Here is a 24,026-nt window from a genome sequence, read left to right on the forward strand (position 1 = left end):
AACTGCTGAAATCATGTAATTTAAAGATGCAGCTATCACAATACTATGTCTGACAACCCGTAAGAAGGCGGCGACTGCATTGCCCTCACTTTAATGTGTCAAGTTGTTTGAATTCTGTCAGTGTTTGGAGTTGGCTTCCTTAGCTCCTCAGCTAAGCTAATTTTTGCTAACTTTTCCATAGAGCTGTGCCGCATTACTGTGCCAATGTTGACTGACCAGTGCATTTTTATATTGAATACAGGTACATATTTTGGTGATATTACATTACATGTTACTTTTTTAATCATTCATTAATGTTTGGTGCCAGTATGAGAGATTGTTGCCACGAGCTGTGCCGCATTACCGTGCCCATGTTGATTGACCAGCACATTTTTATATTGAAAACAGGCAATAAAGTCCGGTCTAAGGTTGAAGAGAGTGTCTGTCCATAATCCACAACACAACGCAGGAGGATATTTAACAACAGTTACATTTGCAGACCCCAATATGTCATCTCTGTTTCAGTTACTCTTACATTGTGTTGTTTATTTGATAATTTAACTTGCTATAACTTCTGTGCATAGAAACACAAGAGAGGAAGATTGAGGGATTTAATGACTTTACATCAAGGCTAAACTGCATTTACAATCAATCTTAAAACAATTTAGGGAATGTTAAGAGTTTCCTGTATGTAGATGATATTCAGCCATTGGGATAGGAATGTTAACCAGGGAGTCCCAGAGAGACCCTCTGAAGAACTCAGGCGATGAATGAGCACTTGTGCAAACCTGGGGTAGGACGATAGAAAACATGATTCTTTTTCATTTGAGGAACTTATAAAACAACTGAACATCTTCTTCTCCACAGTTTCATCAGCGGGATGAAGATACTAGACAGACAGATAGAATGCTTTAAGCAGATTGGCCTCTGCAGGACTCTATGCTTGTTCCCTCTCTTGCTGACACTTTCAAACCAGAATATGACTTTCATCCATCAAATAAATAATATTCATGCAGTATTAAACATTTCAAATCTTTTTTTGATTATTTTCCTCGCATGTGTGAGTTCTGCAGTTCAGTGTGTCTGGCTGAAATATCCGAGCAAGCTCATGAATCCTGGCTGTTGCTTCATGAGAGCGAACTGAGGCTGAGCGAAGGAACCCTGAGCCCAATGAGCTGGTGCCTTCCTCCAAACCTGAGGGAAAATCCATTTGGTAGAGTCAAAGTGAGGCCCTGCCTGTTGGGTGGAGCCCATATCTAGCTCCACCTTGTCACCATTAATCAACTGTAATTGGCACACAAGTAAGATGTTTTCATTTCAGCTGCTTGTAAAGTCTCTCACCGTGTGACTCTGGCATCCAGGCTTAATGTCTCAGGAAACATCATGTACATGTGCGCGTGCACACACACACACACACACACACACACACACACACACACACACACACACACACACACACACACACTCTAACACACAAGCAGGCATGTCAGCATAAAAGGATAAGTAATCAACCATATCCCTGAAGACACATACAAATTATTGAAACACATTCAGAGTGCAGTCTTTCCATTTAAGTCTCTCTCTCTCTCTTGCTCGCTCTCTCTCTCTCACACACACACACACACACACACACACACACACACACACACACACACACACAGAGTTTCCTTTAAGACAAGTGTGTGTTCATTATTTATCATTGTTTATATCTTTGATAAAGTGCCAGCAGAGATAACAAGGATAAAACCGCTGACTGATGGATATTTTGCTTTTCCACAGATACAGTGAAGGCACACTGGATGGAACACCCTCCATTACACACAAACACACACACACACACACACACACACACACACACACACACACATTGAACTGACAGAGCTACAAACACACATACAGTACACACAGCACAAGCAGGGGGTCAGCTGTTTGTGTGAGTGTGTTCCTTCTTTATCATTTTTTGACATATTGCCACTGGAAATAATAGGACTAAAGTGCTGACTGATTCAGATTTAGGTGTCACATAAACTCCCAGACACTACTCAAATGTCTATACACACACACACATGCACGTGCACACACACACAGACAGACCCAGCCTTGGGACTATGCATGAAAACACAAATCAAAGTTATTTAATGTTAGATTTCTTGCCTCTCTCTGAGAGTTTAAACTGAGAATGTTGCTGACACTCTAGAAAAGACATCTTTGTGCAGACGAATGTGATAATGGTGGAGACTCGCTCTCCCTTTTTCTTATCCTTTTTGATATTTCCTTGGGTGATACCAAGTACACTCATACATGAGGTGGATTTAGCCTGCATGCATGGGGGGGGGGGGGGGGATAGGGATAAGTGCTTTTTATCTTTAAAATGAGGCTCACAAAGAGCATCTATAACTAACGAGTAATGCTGCTTCAGCACTGACTTTATATATCAAGTGTTGTCTGGTCATCTGTCAGTCACTCATATTTGTGTGTCGGCTATTGTTTCTCCTTCCTGTGACCAACACAGCACACCACACACCGCCAGCTTCAGTCCACGAACAACCAAAGTCTTGATTCTCAAAACTCTAAATCTCGCCCAGTCCGACGCAACATGTTGGTACGCAAATACGGTGAACGATGAGCAGGGGAGTTTTATTATGGCTGGACATCTATAAATACTTGAGTTGCTCCTCCATTTCTGAGGTCCAGTCCGTTACACGTAATAATCCACAGAGTGTGTGCTTGGCTGTTCTAGGTGTCCCACACACACACACACACACACTCACAAACACAACTCTTAACACTCCTCCCACCGTGTGAAAATGTAGCAAGAGAATCTTTAAAACCATCAGATGATTGGGTCTTTGCTGACTTTGGTCAGGGGGATCTGATAGTGTGTGCCCCGCTCTGTTGGATCAACGAATTTGCTCTATTCTAATTTACCAGTGAAATATAATCTAGAAGACTACCATGGCATGACAGATGATTTATATTACTCAAAGAAATGGTTTATTTGTGTGTTGTGCACTGCACTGTGTTGATGAGAGTCCAAAACATTCTCAAGTCTCAATCATTGTTGCAGGGAAAGTGATAATCATAGCCACATGGGTCCAAAACAGCTTTTGAGGCTACAGAAAGTTTGGTTACCTCCTTTTCGACCTGGATCAGGCAATGTGCTGCTTCTGCAGGCTTTCAGGAAAATGTACTGAGTTCAGTGGATTCATAAAGAATAGAATTTGGGGCTAAAATTCATGGCTCTTGTGTGTGTTGTAAAGAAGCAGTTTGTCATATTGAGATAATCTTTTTTTATCCTAAATACTGTAGCTGAGTAACTGCAAAGCTAATTTAAATATAAGGCTCCTTAGATTGGTCATGACTGTATGAAGCATTTAGCTGGAATCAAAGCTTTATTCATTTTAATCATTGTGTGTGTGTGTGTGTGTGAGTGGGTGGGTGGGTGTGTGTGCGGCCACCATTCAAGCAATTAAAAACAGGTGTGTAAGCACTCTAAGTCTGATGGATACATCACATTAAACTCTTTGTTGCGTTGCTGTGTGTGTTGGGGGGGGCACGCGTGTATGCGTGAGACACAAGAAGACAGAGTATTTCAAGCTGGACCTGAGGTCAGCACTGTTACTGACAAAGTAAGAAAAATGTGTGTGTACGTGTGTGTGAGTGAGTCTGTGTGTGTCTCCATGTGTGTGTGTCTGTGTGTGTGTGTAAACCTCAGAGTGCAGGTGTGAACAGCCATAATGACAGTGGCTGGTCAAGACGGGGAGCAGATCACTGGTGAGTCACATTAAGAGAGTCTCACCAGTGAACAACAGTGGTGATTTGCTGTCATAAGTCGAAGATGATTCTGGGTTCCACATTAACACCTAGTAAGAACAGAATGTATTGTGCTGTGCAGAGATGTCACTCCACTCATGATGCAGTTACAGGACCTCACAAGTTCAGTTAAAGCTGATGTTGCTGACCTCAGATGAAAGACAGGCTAACGCGGGGTAAGAATACCCTGCAATGTCAACTGAATGTCACTAGACGTTCCACTTTAAATTGAAAAAGAAGATGCAAGCTCCTCACAGCAATGGCACATGCTTTTATATCATCTTATTTAATCTTGCTATTTAATAATAACAATAATAATAATACATTTTATTTATAAGGCGCCTTTCAAGGCACTCAAGGTCGCCGTACAACAGTTTAAAATAGATAAATAAATAAAATAAAACATGCACGATTTAAAAGAACAACAACAGAAGTCCCTAAGAGAGCAAAAGAGAGGGCATTCAGCCATATGCCTGTCTAAAAAGGTGAGTTTTGAGATGATTTTTGAAGGTGTCAATGGAGTCAGTGTTTCTGATGTCAGGAGGGAGGGAGTTCCAGAGGCGAGGGGCAGAGCAACTGAAGGCTCTAGCCCCCATGGAGGTTAGACGGAAGGAGGGGACATTGAGGCTGATGGAGGAGAAGACCTGAGAGACCGGGTGGGAATGTTGGTGTGGAGAAGGTCTGACAGGTATGAAGGCGCGAGGTTATGGATGGTTTTGAATGTATGGAGGAGGATCTTGTAGTCAATGCGGTGTTTTATGGGAAGCCAGTGGAGTTGATGTAGAACGGGGGTGATGTGACTGATGACAGGGGTTCTGGTGATGATTCGGGCAGCTGCGTTCTGGACCAATTGAAGCTTATGGAGGAGTTTGTGTGGGAGACCAAAAAGAAGTGAGTTACAATAATCCAGACGGGAGGTGACGAGAGAGTGGACCAGGATTGCAGCGCTGTTGGGAGTGAGAGATGGGCGGAGACGGTTGATATTCCGGAGGTGGAAGTAGGCAGACCGGATGGTGTTGTTGATGTGGGTATGGAATTATAAGGTGGAGTCGAGGACGACACCCAGACTCTTAACCTTAGGGGAAGGGGAAACGGAGGTGTTGTCAATGGTGAGGGTGAAACTGGGATGCTTGTTGAGTGTGGATTTGGAGGAAATGAGGACTACTTCTGTTTTATCACTGTTAAGTTTGAGGAAGTTTGAGGTGAACCAGGATTTGATTTCCTGTAAACAGGTACAGAGGGAGGAGGGTGGGAGGGTGGAGGAGGGTTTGGAGGAAACGTAGAGCTGGGTGTTGTCCGCGTAACAGTGAAAGTAGATGTTATGCTTACGAAATATCAGTCCAAGTGGGAGGAGGTATATGATGAAAAGGATAGGGCCAAGGACAGAGCCCTGGGGAACACCAGAGGAGAGGGGGGAGGGATCGGATGTGAAAGATTTTAACTGAATGAATTGAGTACGGCCAGAGAGATATGAGCGGAACCAGTCCAGGGGTATGTCTGATAGTCCAATGGAGGCAAGTCGGTCGAGGAGGATGGAGTGAGATATGGTGCCAAAAGCCGCGCTCAGATCGAGAAGGATGAGAATGGATAATAGTCCGGAGTCAGCTGCCAACAGAAGGTCATTGGTGATTTTGAGGAGGGCTGTTTCTGTGCTATGATGAGGGCGAAAACCGGATTGGAACTGCTCGTAGAGGTTATTGTTGGAGAGGTGGGCCTGGATCTGTGACACTACTACTTTTTCCAGGATTTTAGAGAGAAATGGCAGGTTGGAGATGGGACGAAGGTTATTGAAGGTGTTGGGGTCTAAACCAGGTTTCTTCAGTGTTGAAGTAACAGCAGCGGATTTAAGAGATGACGGGACAGAACCAGAGGTGAAGGAGGAATGGATGATGACAGTTATCAGGGGCAGCAGAGACGAGAGGGAGGCTATAACCAGGGAGGATGGCAAGGGGTCAAGTTGGCAGGTGGATGGCTTGGATTTCTGGATAAGTCTGGATAAATCAGCGGCAGAGGGGAGTTGGAAGCAGGAGAGGAAGGGGGCTGGGGGGTGGGGGACAAATGGAGGTGGACAGCTGGACGTAGGAGGGGTCAGTTGCTGGTGGATGGTGGCTATTTTTGTATTGAAGAAAGACATCAAGGAGTTGCAGTGGTCGGTGGAGTAGAAGTGAGGGGGGAAGGAGTCAAGGGGGTGGAGTGAGTTGTTGACCAGTGAAAACAAGGCCCTGGTGTTCCCCGCACCAGCAGTGACTTGTTGTGTGAAATATTGGGATTTGGCGGAGGAGAGTGCATTTTTATACTGAAGAATGTGGTCATGGAACATCTGTTTGTGGATAGTGAGTCCACTTGTTACAGAAAGCCGCTCCAGCTGACGTCCTTTGGCTTTCAGTTGACGTAGATGAGGAGAGAACCAGGGGGCGGAGTGGGGAAAGGAAACGGTCCGCGTCTTGAGGGGGGCGAGTGTGTTGAGCAGAGTCTGTAGACCATCATTGTAAAGAGAAACCAGTTGATCCGGGGTGGATGGGGGGGTGATGATGGAGGAACTGTCAATGCCTGATTTGAAGTCTGCTATATTAATGTTTTTAATGTTACGGAAGGATATGATACGTGACTGTTTGGTTTTGGAAAGTGTCAGGCTCAGGTTGAATGAGATAAGCATGTGGTCAGACATGCTAGAGCCGAAGTCAACAGCAGAGCAGTTGGAAGCAGTGACACCAGAGCAGCAGACTAGATCTAAAATATGGCCTTTACTATGGGTGGGGAAATCAATGTATTGTTGAAGTCCAAAACTGTCCAGGCAAGAAGTGAAATCTTTAGTGAGAGGGTGATCTGTGTTGTCCATGTGAATATTGAAATCACCTAACAGAATTATGTTGGGTGAGAGTGAACAGATTTGGGTGAGGAATGTAGTGAATTCATCAATGAAGACCTTATTTGGTTTAGGTGGGCGGTAGATGTTCACAAGCACAGCGGGGGTGGGTCCATTCAGCTGTAGTGCCACAGACTCAAATGACTGAGAGACAGGCACTGAAACAGACGAGACTTTCCAAGTCTCGCGGTGTATTATCGCGAGACCTCCACCTCTGCCGGTGAGACGGGGTTGACAGGTGTAAACAAACCCATGAGGAGTAGACTTGTTCAGCTGAGAGAAGTCATCAGGATGTTGCCACGTCTCCGTCAGACAAAGAAGGTCATACTTGAGGTCGAGGAGGAGGTCTTGCAATAGTTGTCCCTTGCCAGTGAGGGAACGGATGTTGAATAATCCCAGTTTGACGTCGCAGAGCTGGTTGGAGAAGGCGACGTTAGCCGACCTGGCTAGGCTGGCTAATGCGCTGTGGTCCACCTTCCTACGGGTGTATCTCGGAGGATGGCGGCGGGTGGAGGACCAGATGGAGTTTATGGCGCTGGAGTCATCACCGCGATAGCGCCGTCTGGCTCCGCGGTGGATGTACCTCCGGTGAGGATGGCGATAGATGTCCGGGAAGTGATGCAGTACAGGTGGAGGAACAGTTCGGTGGTGTCGGAGTTGGAGGAGCTCCGTGCTCATGTATTGGATCAGGGTTGAAGCTGGGGATATCACGATGGACAGGACAGTCCACCAGAACACAAAGCTCATAGCCAGATTGTAGATCTACATGATGCATGGGCAGATGTAGACAACGTTCACCGAACCACAGTAGCAGAGACCAGGTGAGTGTAGCACCACACGCGACAGGTGACACGTGGACATCCTAAACACGGTATTAACAAACCGATCGAATTGACAGTGGGCCCAGTAGAGACCAACAGTACCGCGTTCGCCCAGATTATGCGATCTGCTACAAACAGTGTAGAAAATCATAACAAATATTAAGAAACAACAACCGGAGAGCAGCGGCAGCTAATCGCGCCAGCGTTCACTCTAACATCCGGGTTAAGGCAATAATAAAAAGAGGAGTATTTTTCTCATATTTTACGAAGAGTTTATGACCACAGACCTTTAAATCTGGTTTGTATTGATTAACCTAAACAACAAATCTGTCATCCTCACCAGATTCTGGCCCTGATCCCAGTATTTCAATATTCCCGGCGTGTTTCAGCACTTACAGCAGATTTGTAATAATTTGATTCAAAACTTTTTCTCAAGTCATCAAAGCGGTTCAAAAGTGTTACAATGATGACAGTGTTTCCATTGGACCAAGAGGTTTGCCATAGGGGGGCGATATGTGGTTACAGCTGTGACAATTGGTATTGAAAGGTATAATTGCAGAATAAATGTAGAATAATCACAAAAGACGTGTATTTGAATTTCAATGTCGGCTGTGAAATCCAATGTGACTTTCAACAGAATAGTACAGGCTACTTAGCTGAGCTATAGAGGGGTGAAAGGGTTTAGCTTGTTTGAGATGTATTTTTCTCTGCTAAAAATAAACCAGTCTTTTGCTCCATTTATTCACACAAACGAGACAACAACAAACCCTTCATTTTTGCCTGACATCATGCTACTTATGGGATTAGGACTGATTAGCGTCAACTGGTGTGACCTGCCAACATTTGTTCTTTCAAAGGTCACGCTGCTGCTGTCAATGTTTTCTTCGCAGCAACTCTTTGACTTTAGTGAATCTGTGCACTGCGGCCAATACGGACATCAATGTTCACAATCGTGAAGCGCAGCAAAAGGAAGGCTAGTGCACAATAGAATGTGAGACAGCCTTTAGGCGCAGTAGCTAAAGGATCCAAATTGGGTTCTGTTTTATTCTAGCCAACATGGATCTGCTGAAATATGCCTGGATGTTGTGATGACATTGTGATGTGGCCCTGAGCTGGGTGACTGTGAAGGTAACTGTACCTTGATGAACATTGTAACACTCACACTTCACACTCTACCGCTCTCTGGCAGCACATCATCCACTCACTTCCACTCCATCAGGCAGTGAAACAGACACCTCACCAAGTCCCCGAGGACCCCAGAGGCAGAGGACAGGAGGGAGAAGCTGAGCGTGGATGATGATACACTCTACTTAAACTGCGCACGCGCATGCGCGCGCGCGCACACACACACACACACACACACACACTTACTATCACTCCATCTCCATCTTTTTATTCCCTATCTGTCCTGGTCCATGCATCATTCACCATCCTCCTTGCTCTCCACTCCAGTCTCTGTTTTCCTCTCTCTCTCTCTGATGAGTTTATTTGTAAAGTAACATGAAGCAGCACTTGGCGAGGCCTTTATGAAACAGTTAACATATCTCATCAGTATAAATCAGGAGTGCAGCGGTGACAGGGAGATGCACCTCGTCCGTTAATTGAGATCATGTACCCTGTTTCAATCACCCTGTTCGCCTGAAGGAAGTGACAAAATCAGATTGTTCAACAGCAGTGACTGAGCGCGCTACATGCTGTCAACCTGCAATACCTCTCTCCACTTTCTCTTCATCTTATTTGTGATTACACTATAATATCTGTTTTTACAGCTTGGTATTTTTCACTTCTGTAAAGTAAATAAGGCCGCGCTGAAATAATTCATCTTGACATTTCAATAACGTTAACACTTTCAGATAAATTTACCACTAACAGTTTTTTTAACTGCACACTTTCAGCATTGCAATTTGAATAATGATGATGTAATTTGCGTAACTGAAGTATTGGTGAATTTATAGTGACATTAGCTGCAATTTACTATCATCCAAATGTCAGTAATATCTGCAAAAGATTGTCTCTTGGGTTCTGGTTAATGACAAATCATTGTTTATTCTTAAGCTATGTTGACAGTGACGTAAATTGCAAGTTGAAATTAGAAAAAATGAAGTAAAACGGGAGGCATAAAGACGCAGATATGAAATTCTGGTTCTCTAAAGATAAATTCCCTCACAGCAATCAAGGTCTCATGTCAGCAATGCATCATGGATAATCACATACATATTATTAACCTTAAATTCAGCACAGAAAAGACAAAGCTGCACATGTCATCATCAAGACACGACCAATGGACCACACACTGACAGGAAACTAGCAACACATTAAAGCAGATTATCTCTCCACTGAATAACAGCAACAGCAAAGATCTGACTGGGAGACGTAGGCAGGTGAGCAAAGGCACCATCACTACCTGATCGACGTGAATTTTCTCAAACAAAACGGCATGGTTATTAATTGTCAAATAACTATGTTAAAACAAGAAGGACGGGGCTGATTGACTGAATACAACCGTATGTTATTTGTATCTTTAATTAAACATATGAAAAAAACAACATGAACGTGAAACCTGCAACCCCCCGCCCCTCCTCTGCACTACAGTACTGCCTCCTGATTTGGTTGGACCAGCACGACAGAACCAAAGACAACAAAACAGCAGCAGATATCAAGAGGGTATTCCCTGCTGCTCCAACCATCACCATGTCAAATAGTGACACTACGAGTAACATCAGTTAGATGAGCAGCGATGGGCAGCATCTGCTCGAGTGTTTCTGGTGATCACTGGTTTGCGTGACTAGTTGCAGTGTCAGCACATTCTATGAATGGTTTCCGAAAGAGTCACCATTTCTATTCTTAAAGTGCTGCAAACGAGGAACCTGTGTTTGCCAGTGGAAATCAAACAGCGGTCAGTGTTTGTTTGACCTCTCCACCGCCCCGAGTCCCCCTGCTCGCTGTATATTGGCAGCAAACGCACAGGGATGCCGCGTCCTTCAGTAAAAAAGTGTCACTACTTGATGAGTTCTGAGCGTCATGATGCAATGAGAACATGTTGAGCTTGTTAGTTAGCTTGGGTAGACCTCATAGAAAGTTCGGACCTTGCTAGTCATGTACAGTGACACTAGACCCATAATTATGAATGGTAGAGAGAGACGGAGCCATTCACATGAACGCACTGTATCTCCCGATCCAGTTTTACGAACTAAAGATCAGTTTTGGCCTCTTTCTTTCCCTGTGTGTCAACACTGGTTTATGCAGTCATATGTCATTAGTGCTGATCATTTCTATTAATTTCCATTTTTTTCTGTTTTTTATTGTTAATACCAGGAAAGCATCATGAAATGCTGATATGAGCAGTACAGGACAAGACACACAAGACAGCAAGAATTAACGTAGTCTGATTGAAATCTAATAATACACAAAGTCGCTGCATGAAGATCGTCTTCCTTGGTGTTTTATATTTTGTTTTAAAGACAAATATCACAGTTTTACTAAAAACCATTGAAACCAGCAGAGCGTTTATACAAAACAGAATTTGGATAAATCACAAGGGGAACATTTAAATGTGTGTGTAATATTGTAGGTTGTTTTGGTCACACGCACATCAGCATACTACAAACTGTGCTGTAATGAGACAAAATATTTTGGACTGAGTAGATATCTATTACAAACACACACAAGCGCACACGCGCACACACACACGTGTTCAGGCCAGGAATTAGGAGGGCTGATTGGTGAGTGACAACTGAAATTGAATTTCTCTGTGAAGGCCCAACGGACTCAGGAGAGGACAGACACACACACGCTGGCGTGAGTGGTTGCTGAATAATTGCTGGCACATAGACACGTATATTCTCCCTCTCTCTTTCAAATACACGTTAACTCCTAGTCCCCAAAGCGCTTCCTCTACAATTTACTGCCAAAGCTGTCTCTTCAAAAGCAAATCTCTTTTTCTTCCCTCCATCACAATGAGAATCACATCTGGCAACTCCACACAAAACAAAAAGTTGGAGCAAAGTACGGCTGCCAGTTAGAGTGATTTGAATGTGATGGCGAGAAAGAAAATCGTGAAGCCACAGCAGAAGACAACTCGCAGTTTCATCTGAGTGTTTGCATGTGAGAGAGAAATGCTTTTTTAGGGTGGGTGAAAACAACGATGAGACATAGCGACAGAACAGAGACAGAAAGCATCTGAATGTGTCTGAGAATCAATGGCTAAACCAGAAGCTCACGCAGAGAGAAACGTGTGTGGAGCCGCAGTCACAGTCGGAGTTTACTGTAACTCAGGAAAGAAAAGGGATCTAAGTTCATTGCAACAATTCCATCAAAGTAAGTTGCATTAATTCATATACCTTTTTTTGTTCCATGACAAACACATAAGGCTCTGTATTGAGGGGATAGTTAAAAAAGAGGCTGTTTGCATAACTGTGCTCCTTTTCATGGCAATGGTAAGCTCTCGCTTTGAAGCCTTTCAGATTAGCGTACAAACCTTTCAGCAAAATTTGTGCATTTTGCAAACCTTTTAAAGAACGGCTATGCTGAAAAAAACTTGCCAAGTATATTTGTGTAATGGCTAGTTTAAAAAAACAACGTTTACATGAATACATGCAGTATATAACACAGAATCCCCTAGCACGTGTAACTGAGATGGCACTTTCACTCATATTATCTCAGTTCAAGACGTCTTCATGGGTACATTCTGCTTACTGCATCTGCAAGTATGTTTTTAAGACTTAAACACTCTTCGTCAAATCAGCATAACAAAATATGTGATGGCGTCACTCAACAAAAACAACAGGAAGCACAGTTAAAACATATTTTCAAGAAACGTCACCAATACCTACTCCCTTTCTTATTTACTTGTTGTTATTGTCTCTATTTCTGCAATAATTGCACTTATACATGTATTTACTCTGCTATCGTTACTGCTCGCGGATTTGAGACACGCTATAGTCGAGTCATCAACTTTGAGAGCTGATCACCAGCTCCATGGGGGGGGGGGGGGGGGGGGGGGCTTAGAATGCAGCACCGATTGAGTCGATATCTCTCCACATTCCTATCGAGGTTGTAGATGGGAGGAGATTCTGACCTAGTTGCACAGGTGGTTTTGCTTGTCGTGAGTAAAAATATATATATAATATGACAAGCTCTTTAGACAAATACACCTGGCAAGACTTTATCGCTCAATAATCTGTTAAATTAAAAAGGTAACACAACCCTGGTTCATATAGTGACATTAACTATCTTGTAAGATTTATGCAGCAAATTTAAAAACTGCATTTAGCACCATGTGTCAGATTTAACACCCCAATCATTATGTTCATAAAGGGATTAGACACACGCCAAAATACACCTGTGATGCACGGTAGAACACGCGGGACAGGAGTCTTGTTCTCTGGCATAGATTCAGTGGTCTTAATGTCTGCTTAATCTTGCTGACTTGAGGTTTGATAGCCTTGCTAGCATCATAGATCACACATGTAGAAATAACAATTGAAAAAAATGTTGTTTATGTTCCAGTCACTAATAAAATGCAAGCAAAGGGACACCATGTGTTATAGATCACACGTGACATTTAGACTTAAACATCTATTTCATCACCATACTCTATGTACGTTTGAAACTTGGACAAAACCACTGGATTTTTTTCCACGAATAACATGTAAATTGATAACTTGTTCAAATATTCCTAATCTATATAGTTCCCTTTCTACAAAGAACTTTGTTTTTACTAATTGCAGATTGATAATAGATGTCTTAAGGCCTCATCAACATACCTTTAGTGGAAAAAAAGCAGTACAAGGGAACTCTGGTCTTGTGATCTATTCTCCACCTTTTCCTCAAATCATTTTTATAGCGTTAATGTAGTCAAAGACAGCTTTGAAATGCTAATGTGGTTGCTACGTGACACATTCGCATCAGCCATCATTGGGTCATGGTGGGTTTTAAAAGTGCAAACCAAGAGTTCATTTTCTACATTAAATTTCTGACTTAAGGACATACGATCCCAGATGACTCTAAGTGATATGGTGTGCTTCAGGTTTTATTGTGAATATTAACACAGTACGTAGTCAACAACAAAAAAATCCCATCCTCTGATCTAGTCGAGGCCCTCCACAGAGGAAATAAATGGGTCTTGTTGCACTAAAAGACAAATAAATGAAGGCAATAAATCGTAGTCCAGACTGTCTCTGTCATTATTGCTCATTTTCAAATATACCTCTCAGAACAGTATGTTCTTGGTACTAATATGGTACTCTTTATATTTCTTCTCCATATCTGTTATGACCCTTTTTTAGTGCAGTCTGCAGAACATTACAAGTCCCCCTCGCAACACAAAACAACAGCAAACTGAGCTAGCAAGCGAGCAGCAACCTACACCGTGAAAATGGCTACATTTTCACAAAGTATACGAGTATATCAAGAAGATTTGTAAAGACCTACAGTTGGCATTAACGTGTAAAGAAGTTCCCTAGTAGAACAAGGTTCATTCCTCTATGTTGTTTAGCCAAGGGCACCGATTCTGCATCCTGGACTCACCTAAACCTGCCACAGGGGTGAAAGTGAGCCGGAACGGGCCGGAACGCTGTTCCGGTAAAATATTCACGGCCAGAACGGAGTTCCGTTAAAAACAGGAGAAGGGAGCTGTCAAAATCCCGTATTAAATAAAGAAAACGACGTCTGAAGGCGGTTTCACTCAGAACGCAGCAGACGCGGAGCGCCGCACGTTGCTGGGCTTGGTTTGCGCTCATGTGACGTCACAGCGCGCCCACATACACAATGAATGGACTTCCCCAGCGCAGCCTGCGCCTTGCGCGTTCAGTGTGAAACCGCTTTGACACGGAGTCGTGCCCATGAGCGCATCTCCGCATGCGAGGCGTTTCTGGTTGGCTGACAGACAGACACGTGGGTCACGTTACCAGCATTGTTAGTTTTGATTGGTTAAAACCACACGTGTTCTGCTTTCACGGAACGAAAAAAAGAGAAAGAAAACAAAACAGAGGGCAAAATCAAATTAGAGATTGTTCTTGAAATTTTCCACGTTTTGTGTTGTGTCACTCACTGTAAAGTGTAAACTGATATTTTGCTAAATAAATCATTGAGTGGTATTGATGATCTGTTTTTTCATTTAAGTATGTCTGCCTGTTCCCTGTTGTTGGCACTGTAGTGGGCAATTACTGTAAAAAGCAGTTTTCAAATCATTTCCAGGGGTAGTGCGGGAAGGGTGGGGCTATGGGGGCTGCAGTTGTGTGGGGAATAGACACCCAAAAACTAATAAAAATCACCCAAAACCGATTAAAAACCGTAAAACTTTGGCGGCGGCGCCCGGCCTTTGGGCGTAAAGTTCCAGCAAGACTTTTAAACCACTTTCACCCCTGACCTGCGATGATTACGGTTGGCTTTCAGAAATACGTAGAACAGAAGAAATGTATCGGGTTTTTCCCACTGCAGCACACTGATGACAGACATTGTGCAATTGAGGGATGTCTGTCGACAGGAGAACAGATACGTCTGCAAGTGAATCCACTGTCCATCCACCATTCGCTAAACTGTGTTAAATGCAAACACTGCAGCCCCTCAAGCCTGTCGGGCTACAGTACATGTACATATTCACTTGCCAATTTATGAGGTACACCCACATAAAACTAATGCAGTAAATCACAGCTCTGCAATTACCTTTTATTGAATCTGTTTAAACAAGGTGTTGATTTATTTTAGTGGTCATTTCGGAAGCTCTTATTGAAGGTGATAGCCTGATATCAAACATCGTCATGGTCAAGACACCTAGCCGCCTGAGTATAGCGTCAGTGAGGTGTGGCCACGCTGACAGACAGGTACTGCTGGCTTTTAAGAGAGGAGTGGTCATAGATGTTAACGTAGCAACGTCTACACGTCATCTTTGCTCCCCACCACACTGATTGATGTCACATTGCCAGAAGAATCAGTCAGCTGTCAACCCAAACTGCTGCGCATCTTTTCCACACATTCAGCGCACATATTCTCTTTTGCACAATATTTAGTTCTTCTACTTTCACAGGATCTAGCAAAATTGTGATAAAAAGGCAGGAGAATGGAAGAAGAGGCTCAGACATCTCCATGTAGACCCACATTTACTCACCAACATAAACCGTCTCAGTGCTATTCTATATTAATCACTCCCATCTTCCCCATTCCACGTCCCTCTGTATACATCAGTCACCGTCATCTGCCTGAGCTCTTTCTGTGTTCACCGCCTCGTGTCACCAGACAGTCAGTGTAGGCCTACAGCCAGCTGTTCCTTTGAGCTACCCTGCAGCTCTGCCAGGTTTTTGGACTAAAGTCACTGAGGCCAGAGGGACTTTATTAAAGATACAGAAACACAGATAATATGACTGAAAGGAGAGATGTCAATTTAGGAAAAAAAGGATATGGTGGAGCCGATTGCAAATAACTGTTCCAAAGATGGAGGGGAACCCAGCCTTTTATGTCACCCCACGACAAAACTAAAGGCGATGTCAACATTTACAAAACGTGTTCTATCATGCAAGAGTGTGTGTATATAAGTAATTCAACCCTAGAATTGGACACAGTGAATCAGATAGAGTTGCTCTGTCATCACTGCAGTTTTAATCCAACCGTTCCTGTATGGTTAAGTTACTCGTGGCCGCTTCTAAAATTGCTTTGGAAGTAAAGGGCTCTCTTCTTTTTTCAACAACATATAGTATTTGATGTCTACATGCTGTTTTAAGTGTGTATACTTTTACCCTGTGGCTTTTCTAGTGCTCACACTGCCTTTTTCAACTGTTCCCTTCACTGAACCACATTGGTCTTAAAATGACTACTGCTGGATAAATTGAGGGGGAAACTTAACACTTTTTCCTGAAGAAAAATGCTGTTATGAAGATGGAGAGACCTGCTGAAGACGTACTGGCAATGATATTATGAAGTTGACCTGTCATAACAATCCGAGTAAGCCCGTAGCAAAAACAATCACTTGTAAGCAGCCAAGTTTAGACGGACGATTGCCCTTTGCAGCCAATTTGTGGTTGCCATTCATAGTTTTCTCACTAAACGCTGAACCCATTCTGATCATGTTTGTCTTTAAGTGATCATTTGGACACCAACGCACGAAACTGAGACCTAGGTTTAGACAATCTATTTTTGTTTGTTATGCTGCAAAGTAATTCATTAACTTTACCAAAAAAAAAAGCCCATTTTTGCTTTCAGATATCATTTTTAAATTTGTGTCCTCCTGCTAACAATAACCAAAACTGTTTATTCACTGCGATCACTGTTTTTCATTGCACGTTTATTTTAGGCATTTCTGCTTTTCTTTACTCCCACCTTGCCTTTTTACCTCCTCTCTCTTGGCCTCTCATACTGTCTGTGTTTTCACACACCGGTAGCCTATGAAATATCCTTTGCACTTTTATGCTTCGTGCAGCCTGCCTTCCCCCGGGCATATATTTAACTGTCTCCCCCATTTTTCTCAACTTCTCTTATATTCTCTCTTATATTTATTGAAACATAAAGCATTGCATAGGGAGGCTTTACCGGAGGTTTACATGGGGTCAAATTCATCTTCATTTGCATATAAACGATCACAGTGTAGTTCTTTGAGCCCTGAGGCAATATGGGATCTTAGCTGCATTGTTGCTGTAACCCTTGGATGACACACTCAGAAAGTCAAGGTTGATAAGGGTCGTGCAAGAAAAAAAAAAAAAAAAAGTTTCTTCTTTTCAAAACAAACACATATTTCGTATTTCATTGTGAAATGGAATGTGACACTGTGAAAGTCAGATGTATTTATTTGTTATTTTGAAAATGCATCTGATCTACCTCTGCTAGTTCTATGGCCTTCGGGGGAGATATTTGATTAAAGTTATATAAACATGACATCATGGTTTAAATAAAATCATCTTGAGTGTGTGCAGGAATCAGGAGAGGAACGATGGTCTCCTGTGTTCATGTGACACTCTTGCTTTCCTGACATGCTGTTTTTAGATTCAGCATTCCACCTTGTGTACTGCATGCTTTTCATAGAGCTGTGCAGTAATGAACTGTTGGGGGGATACTGTGTATGGAATGAACTGGCTTCAGCTACCTTTCAAAAGAGGATGACTCCATCTCCCGATTCTGATTTGAATTCTATGAGTTTGGCGGAAGCGCCGGTCCTGCGACCTGAGAAATCTGCCGGGCTGATGAACTGACAGCATGTGGGATATATAATGTGCAGCTGGACCATCCAGAGAGCCGGTGGAGTTGTTTCAGGAGTGGGGTTATCTGGTTAATCCTTTCTGTCTTGGTCAGGATATGGGCAGGAGCAATGTCAGTGAGCTGTGGTTGTTGAATGGCTTTCACTAGCATTCATGTAATGTACGTACCCTCCTGGTGACACAAACACAAAGTACTAATACGCATGTGCGCGTGTAACTTGATGTTGCTGATGTGACCCTTTGAATTTTTAGCTAAGTCTCATGTCCTTGACTTGGTCTTTGAGATACATACACTCCCATTTTCTGTGACATCCCTGCTTTCTTAGTCCTGCAGCAAGAGCTTATTATGTCCACGAACTGGTGCCCTTCAAAACAAGGTTAGTTGGAATAAAAAATTAATCATAAAAAAAACTCCGCCATTCTGTATTTTTTCATGTTGTATTACCTGTTTCATTAGTTTTGGAGGAAAAAAAATAAGCAGAGAAAGTGGAAAGGACAATCTTAAGCAGTAGTTTTACAGTGAAATCCAAAGGTTTTTTTTTTTTGTAATCTGTGCAGATATAATACATTATAAATGTATGAGAACTGAAATCACCAGGGGTGGCTTCGGAGTTACAGTACTGCAGTACAGTGGCACATACAGACCTACACATCTCTCAAGTCTGTTCATTAAAAAGTTATGGTTTGGAGTTTCTGATGCTGACATGGAGCCGAACTAGCACTGACAATTTTTTGCATCAGTGGCTTCGCATCATTAGTAAGATTAAGAAGAATGGCGCTATGGCAGCTTTACAGTATAAACTAGACTGGTATTTGTTTCTTACAGTCAAAATGATGATACATTACAGAGGATGGTTACGTTCTCGATGCTCTGATTGCTATTTAATGTTCTATAACCTTGATTATCAAATGAAAACTCTTAGAATAGCATAAATTATATAAAAGATATGATAAGAGGATGTTTTCATGAAATCAAAATGCTGTTCAGTGAAAAGTGGACCGTAAAGGTTTGTGTTCTTTAATGGTACGAAACTGAGGAGCATCATAAATATGTACTGTAAGTTCTGGTTCATCAAAGGTGAACATCACTAATTGGATGAGACTTAATTATGTATAAAAGCTTGTGATTGATTGGCCCACCCACACATAAACGGATAATATTTCCTGTCTGAACTGCCGCTGATTTTATCATCACTCTCATGTTTTGTGAAATGACAGCAAACCTTTTAAAGCACCTCTTATAGCTTTCTCACATAAACTCCCACATGAACACAAAACCATATAACATCCTGGCATTTTAATGACCTACAGTCAACACGCCTCTTACCGGAGTGAAATTCATGACTTTCAGGATCCAGATGGTCAATGCCAGGTTGACAATCATGGTGACAAGGAGGAGGAGGATAAAGAAGTACAAGCATCTCTTCCTCCAACCGTAGATTCCAACTGCTGGGTAAACCTGGGTGCCGCACACCGACGCCCCCCGCTGGTGGAGTGAGTTGGGCTGTGCTGCAAGGATGTACTGCTCCTGAGTCATCTAAAGAAAAAAAAACCAGACACAAAGATACAGGAATGTTAAAGCTAATATCTAACTGGGTTTCGTTTTGATGCTGAGGCTTGAGTCAGTCAAATAATAACAGATTTTTATATTGGCTGAAGTTTCAAAAATTCATTTAACAGATATATGATTTTTGGAGCGAGATCGTGCATTTCTACAAAGATGCCCGAGGAGCAAATAGAGTTTTTGAGGAGAAAGGACGAAAAAAAAAAAACGAGATAGCGACTGTCTGTTTATTATACATTCGGTGCAGAAAAAAGATAAGATTGATAGAAGAGAGGAGCAACTTTAAGGGGGTCCACAAATATTGGAAGAAAAGACCGCAGTAGGATTGAACAGGTGAAGATAAAACATAAATGCAGAACATGATATATCTAAATTGCACAGAGACAGGGAAGAACTGCGAGATTGAAAGTTGGAGAGTGAGAAAGCAGGGGTGAGTGTAAAAGAGAGAACGTGATAAGATAAAGGATGAGTGGTGAAGTGAATACTGTGTCAGAAGAGGTGGAGAGAGACAGTCAAAGAGTGAGAGACAGAAAAAGAGCAAGAATGAGAGAGAGCGAGAGAAGCAGAGGGCAGATAAGACGCCAGAGAAGGATAGAGTCCATTAGTTGTCGTGCAGCAGAAGGAGTCATCGGTGGCAAGAGATATGGACACTGGCTGCAAGGCACTGCTATCTCTGTCTATCTCTGTCCATCTCAGCCTCTCTAACTCACTCTTTACCTCACCTCTCAAATTCTCTCCCTCTCTTCCCTCCCACTTCCTAATTCACTTCCTCCCTCACTTCTGCAGCTCTCTCTCTTTATCAGTCTCCCTCTCACACGCGCATTATGTCTTTATTTGCTGAGGCTGCATGACCTTAACGCTCCACTGACTGTTGAAATTTTCCCCCTGAAATGCTTTTTCTCCAAACAGTCTCATATGATGATCCCAACAAGCCTTGATGGGAAACAAAAATGCTGACTATTGCCGTGTTTGCAAGTAAAAAAAATAAAAATAAGACAGAAAAAAATGCAGACTTGGTCTATTCAAGTTTTGTCAGGGTTTCACTGAAAGTCTGACATCAACACATAAACCCATTATCTGTGTCTCCACAGGGGTCCCGTTTCTCTAACACAAAAGACTGAAGCCTGCAGTCTCATAGCATCTACAGCAGGGCATTAACACATTCTTAACTTGACAAACTGAACTTTTGTTAAGTGTCTTAATATTGAAAATAGAGGAAGATACAGGACTCGTGAGAGCTCAGACTGCACTGGAGCCAGAATGGAAAGAGACAGTGTTGAGTGATGGGGGGGAGCCTACCCTGAATATAGAGGCCATCTTGTACACACTATAACTCAGTAGTCATTACTAGATTCCTGCACAGGTACTCAGTACACAAGGCTTGTGATAACATCACAGCTGTATAAAATTTAAAGTTCTGTAAAGTACAAATTCTGTCCAGAGAAATAGAGACAGATTTAGTATGAATATAAAAACCCTCCAAAGTCCCCCAAACCGCCTCCGTGGCAGCTGCTATTAACAATCCGTGTCTCCAGGACAACATTTTACCAAGATGACACACGCAGACTCACAAGGTGACAAAAACCCTAACCACACACTGTCACAGCTGGTAAATATCCACATCACTCACTGTCATTACTTCGCACGCTCCTCAGGATCGTATCGTTAGCAGCTCTGTTCTAAAAGGTTCCACCTCACTTCCTTTGGTGCATTAAAAAGTCAGAGACAACATCTTGTTTAATTGTAGACAGACTGTCGCTGCATCCTTGAACTGGCCCAAAGCCGTAAAACTTGGAGAAGGAATGGATGCAGATTTCCTAGTACAGGAAGTGTAAAAATACAACCAAAAAAAAAAAGTGTTACATGGCATATATCGCTATTTATTTTAGTGTGAATATCGTTATCTATCTATATTCATCTCCATGGACACTTCTACAGTTATTCAAGGGCTGTTCTCTCAGGGCTTTATACTGCTGCACTCAACTGCTTCCTGTCCATGGTTTGAAGAAAGACCAACTGTGTGGATTGCTGACATTCACAGGGTCGAAAATCATGCAGCGTAAATGAAATGCTTGCACAGATGTTTGCATTTGTTTTAAGTTTGTCTTGACTTACGGCCCCCATGGACCCACTAAACACCCAATGCTAAAATCCATATTATGAAATTGCATTGTGATAAGCTGTCCTTCCACAACCGGTTAAGGCAGATGGCCGCCCACCATGATGAATGGTTTCCTCCTCAAAGGGAGGAGGTTTGTTTGTTTGTTTTCTTGCGCATGGTGGAGTTATCTAAATACATTTAAAATGATGATGTAGATCTGCTTTATATAATAAATGTCCTGGTATAAATTCTGTTATGCGTTGGCGCTTCATGAATTTCACCGGATCTAAATTGCTGAATATATTGTTATACTCAACTCCCAATTTGTTTTCTAGATAACTAACGCAGTACATACTGTATAGTACAGCAGTTCAGCAGAAAATCCTCCCTTCGTGAGGACTTTAATGTTGAGGTTTCCTGAACGTGTTTGACAGAGATCTTGATTTTTTTTTTAAGGGTAATTTTAGAGGCTATCATATCTTGTGTTTGTGCAGGTAAGTGAGTGTAAGTGAGTTGGACCAGTCCTGTCCCATGACGACGTGCTGCAGTCGAAGACAGAGCTGTTTTCCTTTACACTCCAGGAGCTTTCTTTCCACCTGAGTTAACAAATATACTGGGTGACTGAACTGTGATAAGACAGACCAAAATACACCAAATCCAGGTGGAAATGCACCCAAGATGCAACCAAGTCCCAGTCAACCAAAACATCTCCTTAGGTACACACAAAAAAAAAAAAAAACACACACAAAAAAAGACAATTGGCTGCAGCATTCAAGCACTAAATCACCGACCCCCATCATTCTAGCAATAAATGTGAAAATATTTTTTTAAAAAAACAACCTCTTTTGACATTTGAAAATATTCCCTTTGTGGCAAATGCTGGTGTGCTATTATTCAAGATAATTCCCAATCTTGCAACGTAACCTCTGAAAGAGTGGAGCTGGTACAAGGCCAACCCCAGGTTCCTCTCAGAGAGACAGCACAGGAATTTCAGTCCAGAGCTGGAGGAAATGCTGCTGTGTTTTCTAAAACTGTTTTCTCTTCTCTGCTCCATCTGTTTTGCTTTTCGCTCACAGTTGTTGCAGATTCAATGTATAGGAATCAATAGGATTGTCCAATACTGTAGAGAAAGTATTGCAGTACAGGCTCCGGGTCATGTTATTTCTGTGTTGAGCATCCACACTGAATCAGTAGCAGAGTGTGAGGACCTGTGTGCTATTATGTTTGCTGTGTACTGGAGTTTTCTGCGGTGTCCAACAGCAGAATGCTAATCTTTTTTTTTTCTTCCTTCCATGTATCAACACAAGGAATCAATAGGATTAATCTTGTTTGTGCTCGGGCACTTTTCAAGGGCACATCCATGTGAATCAGGCAAATCTCAATAGAACCAATGAAAAGCAAAGCTGTTTTATTCATCCACAAGTGGCAAATCTCAGTTTTGTGACTTTTTAAACGATTTAATGTGAATATCTGTGTTCAGAGTCTTGCGTGAACATTTCTATGTTGAGCCTGATTTCACTGAAACTCTTTCCCTCTACCTCACTCCGACTGACTTGATCATACCATGTTTCTCTTATGCTCCACTCCACATCATATTTTTCTTTACCTCTGTCACCAAAGCATCTTTCTATCGCCATAGGTCCCATACCAACCCCATCCACACTTTTCTCAGATTGACACATCTTTCTACAGTATGGTTAAATAAGTCTTTTATCTACTTTCCTGACACATTTATTCATGTCCTTGCCTTCCTCTTCACTTTTACCTTTTGCTTCAACAATCTCCCTCTCTCTTTCCCTCTCTCTCTCCCTCTCTCTCTCCCTCTCTCTCTCTCAGTACATTTCTTAAATTGAACTGACAACAGAGTCGTCAATCAATCCCATGGTACAACACAGCCTGGAGCCCCTGCATAGCATGACTGAACTATATTAACATCATAATGCCTTGACAGCCATACGAAACCACAGGTTCTGGAGTCTCATCACCATGGTTACCATTACAGCACATCAACGCCTGAGTAGCAATGATGTATTCTGAAACATTGTGATGGCCCGCTGTTACATCTTATAGCAATGTACAGTTAATTATAAAAGGTACATGCATTTTGTTTTTGTGCAAGAATTACAAACCTTACCACATTTCAACTTTGGAGCAAAAAGGAGAAAGCCATGTTCAATCTCAACTGAAAAATGTCACTCTTAATGATTAAGCAACAAAATAAAAGATGCACACATATCAAGAGAGGAGACGGGCCCACTGGGACTGCTTATGGGGCCCAAAACACCATTTTCTTTTTGAGCGTTTCTCCATAGATGTAAACTTGAAATCAGAGAACATTAACTTTAGACTGGCCTGATATGTAAAACCCTTGAATAATTATTGTCCATCTCATATTTAAACATGTTTACTGAGCTTCAAAACACTGGTGTCAAGAGAAACAGGAGCCAACCTGAAAGACTCTCAGAGAATGCTTCTCACCACTCCTTCGAAGAGCTATGATTACAGCATCATAAATACGAGGTTAAACAATGAATTTGTCTCCAAAACTCAGTCCAACCCTCCAGCTTCATATTAAAAGTAGAGTATACATCATTTTATGTTAAAAAAAAACCAAATATGACAAACAGAATGAATCAGGCTAAATCTTCATTAATGAGTCTTTAGACATTTGTGTGGTGGTGACTGTGTATGCAGAGCC

General features: G+C 42.3%; 1 protein-coding gene across 2 annotated transcripts in view; it reads right to left on the reverse strand.

Annotated features, from left to right (window-relative positions):
- Positions 1 to 24,026, reverse strand: part of LOC147257257 (zeta-sarcoglycan-like) — a 345,523-nt gene that overhangs the window by 147,472 nt on the left and 174,025 nt on the right. For both annotated transcript variants that reach the window (XM_086211072.1, XM_086211073.1), the window contains exon 2: positions 18,991 to 19,200. In XM_086211072.1, coding sequence (XP_086067198.1) covers positions 18,991 to 19,200 — 210 coding nt within the window. The remainder of the gene's footprint in view (positions 1 to 18,990; positions 19,201 to 24,026) is intronic.

The sequence above is a fragment of the Aulostomus chinensis genome, chromosome 8 (assembly GCF_037954235.1).
Source record: "Aulostomus chinensis isolate RoL2024-O1b breed Wild chromosome 8, RoL_Achi_v1.0, whole genome shotgun sequence".
NCBI lineage: Eukaryota > Metazoa > Chordata > Actinopteri > Syngnathiformes > Aulostomidae > Aulostomus > Aulostomus chinensis.